The 14587-nt window shown below is 28.7% G+C and overlaps 1 protein-coding gene across 1 annotated transcript; it reads right to left on the bottom strand.

Annotated features, from left to right (window-relative positions):
* Positions 1-2712: 2712 nt before the first annotated feature.
* Yl (Putative vitellogenin receptor yl) lies at positions 2713-14201 on the bottom strand. The gene is made up of 32 exons (XM_070304847.1): positions 14162-14201; positions 13258-13327; positions 12919-13061; positions 12170-12310; positions 11956-12064; positions 11718-11855; positions 11456-11569; positions 11257-11382; positions 10955-11170; positions 10387-10555; positions 10046-10247; positions 9757-9948; positions 9548-9668; positions 9288-9428; positions 8932-9184; positions 8609-8829; positions 8251-8397; positions 8017-8147; positions 7724-7848; positions 7238-7431; positions 6917-7101; positions 6412-6644; positions 5879-6186; positions 5289-5528; positions 5065-5217; positions 4733-4878; positions 4567-4658; positions 4149-4386; positions 3809-3986; positions 3419-3713; positions 3177-3303; positions 2713-2939 (listed from the first exon to the last, which is right to left on the bottom strand). Exons 2-32 carry the CDS (start codon positions 13325-13327, stop codon positions 2829-2831), a joined length of 5259 nt encoding a protein of 1752 aa, XP_070160948.1. The 5' UTR covers positions 14162-14201; the 3' UTR covers positions 2713-2828.
* Positions 14202-14587: the final 386 nt, after the last annotated feature.

The following is a 14587-nucleotide window of genomic DNA, read 5'->3' as shown; positions in this document are numbered from 1 at the left end:
TTCAGAACTTTGACGATACGTTTTCCCCTGCTTGCTCTTTACTCATTCTCGCTCTCGCCTTCGATGACATCAGAGATCTTTTTACTTCTATAATAATTTACCTGTAATATTTAAAAATCTTATGTAACAAAAATTAAAATATTTATATTTTACTTTAGAAAATAATATTTTTCTAATTTATTTCACATTTATTTTTCATTCAAATTTTATTGTATAAAGAAAGAAAGGGGTAGAAAGTATAGCTTCCACAACAAAGAATAGCATTATGTTAGATATTTATTCTTCTTGCATAGAGATAGAATTTCCATAATCTTTAGAGTGCTGTATTAAGAGTGGCAATATCTCCAAAAATACTCGACAAGAATTTTAAGTACGAAGATTCAATGAGATATAAATAATCGACGGAGCTCTTCAAGCACAGTAGTGTTTTTTCGATCATTGGTACACTATCTCGTGCAATAGTCGACAGAATTTCCTCAGGATGTTAAAGCAGTTTATCATTTTTGCGAGTCTGATTTTCCTGAGTTACGCTTGTTTAATTACAAATTGTCCACGTGGTGGAAAAAGGAGTGATATCGCGCCTTTTTTGAGAACTACGCGAAAAGTAAATATGTATATGTTCAATATGTATACATTATATATATATAAATTTGTTTTGGTGTTAAATATACTACATAATAATTACTTTGAAGATAAATATATAATAAATATATCAAAAATAGATATATATAATTAATATAAAATTAAAATGTGTTTATACTCTTTACACATCTATTCGCTTATTTGTGATAGACGACAATTATTGTAGAGTTATACGTCTAATTTTAATGTATTGATAAAATCTAATATATTGACAATCTTCAAATCCTTAAAAAGAATAATTTAAGAATGATTAATGAAGTCTATAGAAATAAATATGTTACAGAACTTTAGAGAAAAACAAAGAATTACTTATAAAGTAAATAGAAAAGTAACACTAATTGTAAGATCAAAATATTCAATCACATGTAAATAGAAAATTATATATATGCTTCTCATATCTACATGTGATAAGATATATAGAATAAGATAAGAATTTTAATGTATTGATTTTTTTATTTCCTATTCTTTTCTTATTTTTTAAAATATTTCTTTATATAAATATCCGAAATCTATGAGTATTTTCATCATTTATATACATCTAAATACATAATACAATATACAATTCTACACTATATATTTAAGGAATATTATAATCGAATTATTATAATATTCCTTAAATATAGTGTCGCTCATGTGGTCCCAATCTTATGGGTCAATGCTTCGGACCTCGCATTTGCTGCGGTCCCAGTATCGGCTGCTTTATAGGAACACCTGAAACATACCGTTGCAAAAAGGAAACCCTATACACTAAACCATGTATCGCTGGATACGCAATGTGTCGTGGAAATACAGCGCGATGTGCTACGAACGATATTTGTTGCTCGCAAGGTTGGCATAAAACAAAAATTAAACTTTAAAGAAAATAATTATATTTTTTAATCAAAATTTTTATATATTGTATATATAAAGAATATTTGTATAATTATATAGTATGCGTGTAAATATCTCCTATAAAATATATATTTAATTATATATATATATATTATTTTCTGTTTAGAATCCTGCTATATAGATACATCGTGCAAAATTTTTGATGCTGCCAATGATCGCAAAGTTGATACTGATTTATATGCGATACTCTCAGGCAATGAAGAGTCTAGTGAAATACTTCAATAATGTAAAATTTCATAATTTTCGCTTGCCACTTTGATGTTTCAATTCATATAAAAATATAATTGTATTGTATTAATAATATGACACATGTAATAAAAAGAATTAATTAAAGAAATTAGAATTATTAATAATATACCTGCAAACAGATTTTTTTGTTTTCTTTAACATTCAATATATATTATATATTAGTACAAGATTTTATTTTATAAATATAATATAAATTTTTTATTTATTTTGTAGAGTTTTAGCAAGGCTCAAGTACAATTTGAAGTATATTAAATGGTATCTTAAAAGTTTAAAAAAAAATTCTAATTACGTGATAATGCTACGCAATTAAATATTAATGTTTACTGTATATATTTATATATAAAGTTTAACATGATACGATATATATTCATTTGTTTTAATTGTTTACATTTGTTAGATAAAAATTTTGTGTTAAATCAGTAAAAATAATTATAATAGTAATGTGTAAAATTACAAAGTAAAAAAAAAATAAAAACAGATTTATATAAAAGTATTGTATATTTTCTGGCATATATAAGCAAATAATATACGGGTATATATGAATGTATAAAATTTACATATTGATATAAATAAATGTATGTACAAATTTTCTAACAGCATTCAGCTCTATCTAAAAATTATGATTTAATTGTATAATTGCATGATCAAGTTTAAATTTAATGCATACTTAAAATGAAATATGTAAAAATTAACGTTTATAAATATAAATGTATTTTCACAATACTTTATATAATATTTTTTCCGAGCGTTTACTAAATGCAGAATGGCAATATTTAGGCTAAAAGCTATACGAATTTAAAGTTATATCCATATCAAATCATATTCGATACTATATATAATGATTAAGTACGCTTAAGATACATAGCAGACATATTACTAATATATATATATATCGCTATATATATATATATATAATATTAGACATGTTTATTGACATAGTGTCTTGATATTTATAATATCAACCATTAAGAAATCTTCTATTATCGTATAAACAACATTTTTTAACTTCAATTTTGACTTTTAAATATCATTTGATCTGGATTGAATTATTTTGATCGTGTGAAAGAAATTAAACACGCATTTTGTTTCTCTTCATCCTCTTTTTCCGATTCGCACAAATTTCGTTCTGACTTCTTCATACTACTTTCCATCGCACTCTATAAGAGAATATTGAATTTTTAAGTCTATAATAATTTATTTCATCTGAATAATTATTTAAGTTATCGTAAGTAATAGTTACTTTGTATAGTACATATAGTTTGTATGAATTATATGTAGAAATATTGTATACAACATATATTGTAATTAAATATATCTGTAGTAGCATGCACGATACAGTGAAAAAAAATAATGTCATATTTAAGTATAATATATATTTATTGATCTACTTTTACCTTTAATAACTTATCATCGATAGGATTAATATATTCATGTTGTCCGGGAGATATATTTGGAATTATAGGATTAAGTGTTACTGCAACCTCATCTCTTCGATCATATGATGGATTATGAAAGCGAATGCTGCTGAAAATAATCATATATCGTGCCATATTATTATAAAATTTTTATATGAATAATATTATATAAAATGTATATTTTAATGTTCAAAATTCGGGCAAATAAATTTTGGACGTACTTGAGATCATTCAATGTTTTCAACTTTAATTTGCTTTTTTGATAATAGTAATAAATGCACAATGAGGAAAAAATAATCAGTAATGTGATTATTGTTATGGTATAAATTCCACCCTGATATCGCATTTTTGAGATGCTGATGCGACTTGTAGCGAGTTTCATTTCATTATTCGTATGTACTTCCGTGCAAGTGCTATTAGATGCTATCGATTTACCGTCTTGACAAATGCATGCCGTATCGTTAGCTTTTAAAACGCACATATAGTCGCAGTTCAGTTTTTCACAAAGATTCTCAACTGTCAAACAAACACATAATTTCGTTTTGCGATTATTACGATTAAATGTCGATATACAAAATTTAACAGACCATCAAAATAAAAATTTGACTAACCGAGAGGATGTCTGGAAATATGTAGAATAGCGAAGTGCTTGTGAATATTGTTCGGACTTATATCTATTATTTCGCACGATTTGTCGGCATACAGCTTACATTTTTGCATTGGACCATTTGAACCCATTAACCAATAAAGCGAATTTTCAAAAATGTTGACGCCTAACGGTTGATGCATCTATAAGATTAAAAAATATTTTATTAGAGAAAATTATTTGATATATCTATTTTTGACACACAAGATGTGGTTGCGCTTTTTTATATATACAGAAAATGTCCTTATTATAGAATGAATTAAAAAATAGAATGAATTAAAAAATAATGATATTCATCGACGTACATTTGTTTTTAAAAATGTGCTGCGTTGAGTTCCATCCAAATTAGATGATTCGATAGTTTTGCGGAAACTATCCGACCAATATAATCTGGCTTTCATATAATCGATCGCCATTCCACTCACGACGCCTATATCCCGAAAACCAATTATCTTCATATTGTTACCCATCATATCGGCTTGACATATTTCACTGAACGGTTTATCATGCACTTGCCACGTAGTTTGACTCCAGAATAACCATCTGTAATATTAAGCAATTTCGATTTTTTTATATTACGTCAGTATTTTATATTATGCCACAATGTCATTATATGGCATTTTATATATTCTACTATTTTCTGTAATTTCTATTAAATCAATAAAAATGATGAAGCTAAACAAAGATAATAAGAAACTAACAAGCAGAATGAAAAAGAAATACCTATTTTTTGGCTCGATTATGAGGGATGCTACTTTTGCCACACCTTCAATTTTAACTACGGTTGCACATTTTTGTTGCTTCACGTTGCATACCTTTAATAAATAAATTAAATTAGTAATCAATTCAAAGTACTCCCGTTTATTTGATATCAAGAAGAGAAATATACCTTAATCATGTTTGGACGACCGTTATCATTAAAATAGATGTTATTAGTGATCCAATCGATTGCAAGCACTCCCGGATTTCCAACATTCGTAAATATGCTTATTTCGTTTGTTTTAATGTTAATTTTATTAATAGTGCTCAATTCTTCTGCAATAATTTTTTTAATATATATTCGAATAATACACACAACTTTAAAAAAAAAATGCTCCTGATTTTGTATTAAATTGCTTTTGAAAATCTTTTATGGATATTTATATCTTTTTAATAGATGCATCGTATATTAATATAATTCAGTTTTTTTATAATATATAAAATTTAGATATGAAGACTAACCACTACTCCAATAAATAGCATCATCAAATGCGTTTACGTCGAAACCAATTACGCTTAAACCTGTTAATGAATGGATTGCTTCAATTGAAAATAAATTCGACGATATTTTCCTGATGTCATTATCGGTAACGGTAATTAATTCCATTGGCGGTCCTAGAAACAATCATCATTGATAATTCATTGCTTTAAACAACTTGCGCAAAGATTTAACTGCAATCACTCACCAATGGCCTTGCAAGAAACCCTATCGCTGCGAATAACATATCCATCGTAGCATGAACACTGAAAGGAGCCCAGAATATTTCGACAAATTTGCGAGCAAACATCAAGGTCGCACTCATTCACATCATCACATGACATCATGTCGGCGGCTAAACGATATCCTTTTTGACAACCGCAGACACCCCCACGTGGTGTCTTGTAACACAGATCTTTGCAGACATTGTTGTACGCGCAGGCGCTTGCTACGCAAAAAAAGTAATTATTAAGTTATTATTATTAAATTTATTATTATTATTAAAAAGTAATATATTATTAAAATAGTGCGCGCCTATTAATATATAAGAAAAATTTTTTTAATTTCTGAGTTTCTCTCTCTCTCTCTCTCTCTCTCTCTCTCTTTCTCTCTAAGTGTCAATGTAAATTATCTTCTGTAAATCTTTAAAATAAAAAGAAAGACATATAAGCTACTTAAATTTTTAAATTTTCAATTCTTCAAAGATAAAAACACTACATATTTTATTAAATTATTTATCAAGAGTATTTTTTATAAAGATGAAGGATTTTAATAACACAGCAAAGATTAGCTACATACTGCATTTTCCATTTTCATCACTGTTATCTGGACAATCTCGAATACCGTCGCATACTTTGCTAAACGATAGACAAGTGCCCATGTCGCACTTAAATTCTTCACATATGTTCGACATGTTGACATTAACGTTTCTCCACTTATTACCGCTACAGTCCTTCTCGTCTGATTTGTCGCCGCAATCGTCGGTTTTATCACATACCCAGTTCTGCGGAATGCATCTCTTATTGTCGCAGCTAAATTCATCCTCGGAACAGTACGTGCAATGATGCTCATCATCGTTCTTCGGGCAGTTTTGAACACCGTTGCATCTTCAATAGAAAGAAATATGAACAGTATGTTTAATATTATATAATCTCTTTTATAAGAGTCAGAAAAAGTCAATATGATAGTCCGCACAGCAAAGTTTGTTACTTAAAATTAAAAATATTTTTAGAAAAGAAAATAGTCTTTTGAGTTGACAAATATATTAGCATTTCAATATCTGCGTGTAAATTCTCGCAATCATCTAATATATTTTAAAAGAATCAACTCACCTTACCGTCTTTGGGAGACATATATCAGTGTTGAAGCATAAATATTTATCCTCGGTACAATTAGCAGATTTTTTATCCAAACAATGTCTCTCGTCAGTCTCATCGCCGCAATCATCGATACTATTGCATTTCAATGAAGACGATATGCAACGACCATTATTGCATTTTAATTTTCCGTCGTCACACATGTTTGCGCATTCCTCATGTTCATCCGATCCATCCGAGCAATCTCGCTTAAGTATGAACACGTGAGATTATATAAAATGACATTTAGTATATTGCAAGCAGAGTGTCCGATCAATAAATTTTAAAATTAATTCTGATTTATAAAATTCGACATTTAAATGTATTTCTTTCCATTTTACTCTCACAATAATTTTTTATAATCACATTTTAAATTAATCATTAAAATTCCTCTTATAAGATGAAAAACTATTAATAAATCGAGTTACTATGTTGATTGTGCGCGCTAAACATATAATAAATATGAATAATTGTGACCCACCTCTCTGTCGCATTCCCATTCCTTTGGTATACAATTTCTCGCATTTTTACACATAAATTTATTCGGAGGACACGTACGATCTCTGCAATGATTATTAATCTCATCGGAGAAATCGAGACAATCGTTATGCCCATCGCACTCTAAGGAATTTGATATGCAGGTTCCGTCACGACATTGAAATTCATCTAAAAGATGAGGATTAGCAGAAATAAATAACAATACAAGCATAGTTATAGTAAAGTCAACGCATTAAAAAAAAAAAGAAAAAGATCGCAAATTTATTCAGATATAATTAATTTGTCGTCATATCTCTCTAATTACCACTGCGGCATTGCGGCGTAGCGCATCCCTCCTCGTCCGATTTATCAGCGCATTCGTAGTTCGAATTGCAACGATTTTTTGAACTAATGCACGTACCATCTTTACACATGAATTGACCTTTTTCGCAAATACCAGTTTCGCCGCAGTCGCTCGCTTCATCTTCACTGTTCGGACAGTCTATGGTACCGTCGCACCTGAATAAACAGCAAGATATTTAAAAAATATAAAAATTGTATAAAAAAGATATTTACATTATAAAAATAGTTTATTAAAAAAAGAATCTGTTAAATATCTATTTTGATACGATAAAATATTTGAGATACAAGATAGTACACTTTTATAACTCCGAATAACTTATCAGTATATTACAAACGGTTAATATCAATTAATTGTATCAGAAAATGCAAATTTTTGGATAATCTGTATAATTTAATATAACAATGTACTTATGTAAACTATACATGCAGAAAAATCTGTTAAACGCACCACTGCTGCCGTTTTATGCAGATATCATGTTCGCTGCATTTGACCTCATCAGCAAGACACGCAGACTGCAAAGTGCATGTACGATTGTTCGCGCTTAGCATCATTCCAGGAGGACAAGCACAAATCTGAAAATAATCGCGTAAAATATTATAGAATATTCTATCTTTTTTGACAAATAGCATCGCGTGAATGAAGTGACGTATCAAAATAACAATGTTTTAATAATATATATAAGATGCTTGCATTGAATTTATTTGCCACATGACTATATCATTTAAAGTTTGTACACTTACAAATGAAATACCGGAGGAAGGCAAACACACGTGTGAGCAATTTCCATTATTTTTCTCACAACCGTGCTTCTCATGGGTAACAATATCGTGCAGACCTATCACAAGTGGAGTTTCTACACGTAAGGGCATACCTGCAAATATTTATTTATTTTGCTGATTAATTATTCTATATATATATATATATATATATGTATAGATGCATATTCTCTAATGCTAAAACATTAAATAACTTACGGAGCATAACCTGGTGATGATAGCGACCATTGTTCTTATAACTTGTCCAATATAATAAATTAGAATTGCGTTGCGTCCAGAATATATTGTCTCCAGCGATTGCAAAACTCATAGGCTCTGATAATCCGGTACGAAGAAGATATTGATCTACAAATATAATACTTGTCATTTCCCTACAATACTTGGGAAAACTTGTTCTTTCATAATTAAATATTATACACAAATATACAATAATATATTTAGAATATAAAATATAATCTATCAAAATGTTTTAATAAAATACATGTATATTTACACAAAAAATTTAAGAAACATGGCTCAAAACTTAAATGTTAATGAAAAGTGCTAAAATACTAACTTTTATTCTGATACGATGTGATATAACCATAACTTTGATCAATCGAGAAAAATGTCTTTTTATCCCTGTCATAGTGCAACGATACCGTTGCAGCTCCCAAGTGCGAGTTTATTAATTTTCTCGAGCCGATTCCATTCATTTTCATTTCATCTAAGCGAAAAGTATGATATGATGGTATTCCAAGAGAGAGTTCTACCTCATCGAATACGATGAACATTGTACTATAATATAAAAAACATTATATTATATATTAACATTTTTATTATATTATTAGAACGCTGATAATCATCCTAATTGTAAGTACAATTAATGAAACGTCATACCCTTCTTCAGGCGCTAAAGCAATATCGCCAGGTCGATCCTCAACATAAAAGATCGTCTTCGTCTTGGTTGTTAAGCTATATACTTCGATAGTTCTGTCCTCTTTATTCGATAAATACAAGTTATTACCGATATAATCAAATGCCATTCCTCCTAATATTTCATTCTTGAACGGTATAAGATTCTCGCTAACGCCGCTTTTCGGATCGTAACGAATGATATGATTCGAACGCTTATCACTTGCAAGTATAGTGCCTAAATAAGTTTTAATTGTAAGAAAAAGAATTAATATAAAAAGGACAAAACATTTGTAATATATTCTTCTGCAATTCTCTGTCGTAAGAATCTTATAAGTTACCAGTAAGCGAATCATAAGTTGCTGCAGTTATAATTCTTGCAGTAGTGCTCGTAGTGACTTTTGACTTTCCCAAAAAATCGTGAAAATAATCTATAAATATATTTTCCGTGATGACAATAAAGTGCTGCTTCTTCTTTACCTCTGAAATTGTACTTATGTTAATTTGGAAATATAAAATCTAGTAATATAGTAAGGATTTATACCATTAATATATATATATATATAATTGAAAAAAAAATACACATTTTTTGATAATTTACCTCGACACGTATGATTGTCAGCTTTCAATTCCTTATCTATGGTACAGCCGCATGTATAGCCTTTATCCCGACTTAACATACATAATTGAGAACATGGATTAAAGTGACATGGATTTGAAATCTGAAATTAAATCGAATAATAGTGTAGACTTTGCAACGCTGATTTTTTTGCAATACAAAAATAACAGTAAAAATAAAAATTTGCATACCTTGGGTTTTTTCCCCATATGTTCTACGTGTACGCCATAAGGTGTATCATCCGTTCGAATTACGATCTGCCAATTCTTGCCGGTAAACTTATCACAGGATTGTATCGTATTTTCCTGCCAGTCGCTCCAGTATAGTTTATTTTCGAAAACCGCCAAGGAAACTGGATATCTGATTATATCGTGCAATATGATCTGCGGATAATTTAAGTACAAATGTCTTTTGTTGTTTTCTTAATTGTATCATAAAAAATAAGAATATATAATAAGAAAGAGAAATATAAACGCTAACTCTTCGATCGGTGCCGTCTAAGCGTACTGATTCGATTATATTCTTCTTTTTATCTAACCAATATAATCGATTATTCGGATAGTCAATAGTTATACTGGTAGGCCATTCTAAGTTTTGAGTGATAAATAAGCTACTGTTTTTGCCATCCATCCCAGCCATTGCAATATGCGAGGTAAAACCCACATCGCACCAAAACATTATTCTGTAAATATAGAAACGCGTAAAAACACACGCACTTAATATTTTCGTATTAATATACATATGTGTAAATAATACAGTTTATTATTTATACAATAGGAAAGAATTTAAATATATAATTTGTTTAGGATAAATATATTTACCCTTTAGTTGGTAACAGAGCGATTCCATTTGGCTTAGACTGATTATTAATCAATATGGTACAATATGTACCGTTACTATCGCAAACCCCGATATACTTGTTACCTTCGTCGGTGAAATATATATTACCCGTAATCCAATCCACGGCTATACTCGATAGCGAATACAAACCTTATTTACGAGAAAAATACGTAAAATTTAGAACATACGATAAAAAGATTCCAGGTAAAATAATTATTCTATAAAAAACGATATTTATTCCATCTATATTTTTCTCCTTATTTTTATGTTATCATATTATTTCATATTATTATTATATTCTTAATCCGCACACACACTTATCTCAACAATAATATTGTATAATAAATAATAAATTGTTTGTATATGTGTGTAGTTATCAATAACTTGTACAAGTTGCGAGTTAACAAATAGAATATTCGTATCTTTTATTTTATTCTGCCAAAAAAATCAACGTTTTCCGAGATAATATATGAATATTAAAAACTTATTTCTGCGAATTCTTTGCAAAGACTATAATTATTTATAATACCATTAATATAAGGCGCTCACCTTCCGTAACAATGGCTTCGTGTTTTCCATCAATAACACCTTTTACAATTGTTTGAATACTTTCTTCAATAACGTTTGAACAATAGAAATAATCCCCGTTTATAGCGATATTTTCAGTGTGACTCAAGTTTTTCGCAGCTGTAAAATATATTTTAGAATCGAGATATATTGCGCGAATCTCCGTTTTTGTAGAGAATAGCAACGTAGCCTCGCCACCTATCAGTTGAAAAATTCATATTTTTGTAAAATTTAATATAAAACAATATTTTTGTCCTATCAATCATATATGCAAGCTAACTTACCATCAGCTTTGCATGTTTTCATATCATCTTGCAGGATGTAACCTGCTTCACAGGTACATCTATACGATCCTGCCGTATTCGTACATCCTTGATCGCATTTGCCATAAATCTGACACTCGTCAATATCTATAAAAAAATTGTCAAATAATCCTTGCTATAATTCACATAGGATTATTGTTTTTACTCATCGGGGATTTACCTGTGCACAAGCGATCTTGAATCTCGTAACCCGGTTTGCAGATACATACAGGCCCACTAGGTGTTATTTTGCAATCGTCACTGCATTTTGTCGATGCGCAACTAAATGATTTACCTGAAAAAAAAGAAGAAAGTTAATTAATATAAAATTGTATAACAAACTGCATACAGATTACATCACGTGTTAAAAAATGTTACAAGTATTAGAAAACTATAAGATAATAATTAAAAATATGTATATCATATTAATATATCATACTTACAACCGGCACCTTCATCTGATCCATCGCCACAGTCGTCCTTTTCGTTGCACACTGCATTAAAAAATATGCATCGTTGATTTCTGCATAAGTATCGATTATGTGCACTTTTACAATCACTTGCAGATAATGTTTTATTGTCTAAAAAATGCAGCATTTAAAAAAATTTTTTTTTTGTATTAGCAAGATATAATTATTTTGTCTTTATTATCATTAATAAATTATATTTCAACAAACTTACCGCAATTCGATTCATCGCTGTCATCGGGACAATCGTATCTACCGTCGCACACCCAATCTTTTCTTATACAATGTTTATCCTTGCACCGAAATTTGTCGTCGCACTTTAACTGTTGCGATAAAAATAAAATTACAAATACATTTTGCAAAATAAATATGACAGATGGACAAGTGCTACATGATAACAAACAAAAAAGTGATGCCGATTTACTCACCTCGTTCACGCAACCGTAATACTCGTCGCTTCCATCACTGCAATCATTCACTGCGTCGCAGAACTTTTCTTTCGGTATACAATGTTTACTTTGGCATTTAAATTCATTTGTGGCGCATATTATGTCATGGGGATATTGAAGCTGGAAGTACAAAAAAACTTTTTTGTTTGATGCTATATCTATGTATTTGCTTATTTATATGACATACATGACATGACATTAGATTAATGAAAATATAGAGAATAAGATATATCATTCTTTTTTTATTACTAAATTTTATTTAGACTTATAATTTAGGCAAATTTTATAAATGTTGCAAATGTAACCTTTGCAACGAACAAAGCTGTTGTCTTAATGATAACGAGAATTGAGCTTGCTATTGAGAGAAATGAATAAAAGAGAAAATGACGACATATTTTTCAATATAAATAATTATTATTGCAAAAGATTTGAAAAGAATATATCTTATTACATTTTTGGATAGAAAGTATGAATAGATAAATATCGAATATATGGTCTGCAGATAAAAAAAAATAAGGGCTTTTGGAACTGTTTCAAATTTTACGATAAGATGCATGTATTAAAAACAATGTATTAAAAATAGATATATAATCTAATTGCATGTAAAAGATAAAAGTGGTCCACACAAGATAGATTGAAAAAAGTTTCCACAAATTCAAGATAGATAAGAATAGGAAGACAATTGACAAAAAATAGAAAATTTGTATGAGTTGTATACTAATACTCACATTAAAGTTTTCGCAGTGCTCTTCATCCGATCCATCGATACAATCTTCCTCTCCATCACATTCAAATGTGAATGATATGCATTGGCCATTACCACATCGAAACCAATCGGGTTTGTCGCATTTTAGAAGTTTGTCAAGGAAAACTGTACGTTATTAAAAGAAACTTAATTAATTTAAAAAATGCAAGGGAATAATTCGATTTTATCAACTGCAAATTTATTTTAGGACATCGACGTACTATATGATAGTCTTGTTTTTTAAATAAAGAAAAATGTATATATCTAAAAATTTTTTTATAAATACAGATATTTTTCTAAATATCAAAATATATTAACCTACCAAGATTGCCATAACAATAAAAATTCAAGGAGCTGTATATAAATAGCAGGCTCACAATACGTGGCATCATCTGCAAATGAAAGCTGGAATTAAAGTTTTATTGCGATGAAACAAATTAGATTCTTCCAACTATTGTCTCACTGAGTTATTTGAATATATGCGCATATTAAATCTTCTAAATAAAAGTAGAATCAAAATATAAGTAGCTGTTGTAAATAATACACAACTCGCTTGTTACATAGAAATTCAAGAATATCGTAAATATGGCAATGTGATAACAATATATTATCCTATAATGTTTTCGATATAATATTTTACTTTTCGCGAATATAAAATGTAAGAGAAACATCAGCAAATAATTTGATTTAAATTATATTGGCTTAATTAAATTTTAATTACATTTAAATACACTTTCTTATATAAATTAATATATTGAAATATTATAATATAGAATACGTATGTATGTATGTATGTGTGTGTGTGTGTGTGTGTGTGTGTGTGTGTGTGTGTGTGTATATATATATATATATGTAAGGTTTATATTATATATGTGTGTATTTATCTATATATAATATTATACATTGAAAATTTTAATGAGTGTTGCATTTTGTTATATGTAATAGAGAGTAATTTTTTTATATTCTATATTACAAAATGTGTTTTAATATATCACATTACATATTATTTAAGTATTAAAATATATCTTTTACATATAATTAAATTAATTAAAATATTATATAAAATACAAATGTATAAAATGTATAAGATACATGTAATTAAATCATACATAAAAGTTGTTGCCCTTAATTAATTATAAATTGAAATATTTATATTTGGAGAAAAAAAGATGTGTGCATTATATATAAATTCAATATGATAAAAAATGTATTATGAAAAAACTCACTGCGATAAATAAAACTTCTTATGTACACATGTAATATTCGTATTTTTTATATTTATGAGAAAGACGAGATGTTATGATCCGATTGCGACGCTGTACGAATCGTTTCTGGGATGTTCGCTTCCAATTCGAGGTCCCTTCAGATTCTTGTTTCCTCTACGAATGTTATCAACTGACTAAAGGTCGTCATCGACCAGTACAGGAAAGTTGTGAAAATCTCAGATAAACAGATTTAACATGACAGGATATCCTTAATGTACAAATTCTACTAGGTATTTCTTCTTAAAATTGAGGCAGGTATATGAAAATATAAAAATATATAAAAATCAGAATAATAAAAAATTTTATAACATTTAAAAATCATAAATTTAAATTTACTGAATATCGAGACAACGATAGAAATGATAGAGATTATGTTTGACATTATAT

This window comes from Polyergus mexicanus, unplaced genomic scaffold, assembly GCF_030449975.1.
Source record: "Polyergus mexicanus isolate NDT 795.1 unplaced genomic scaffold, iyPolMexi1.0 SCAF_12, whole genome shotgun sequence".
Taxonomy (NCBI): Eukaryota; Metazoa; Arthropoda; class Insecta; order Hymenoptera; family Formicidae; genus Polyergus; species Polyergus mexicanus.
Note: the sequence above shows the minus strand (reverse complement) of the source record. Positions and strands in the feature narration are given on the sequence as shown.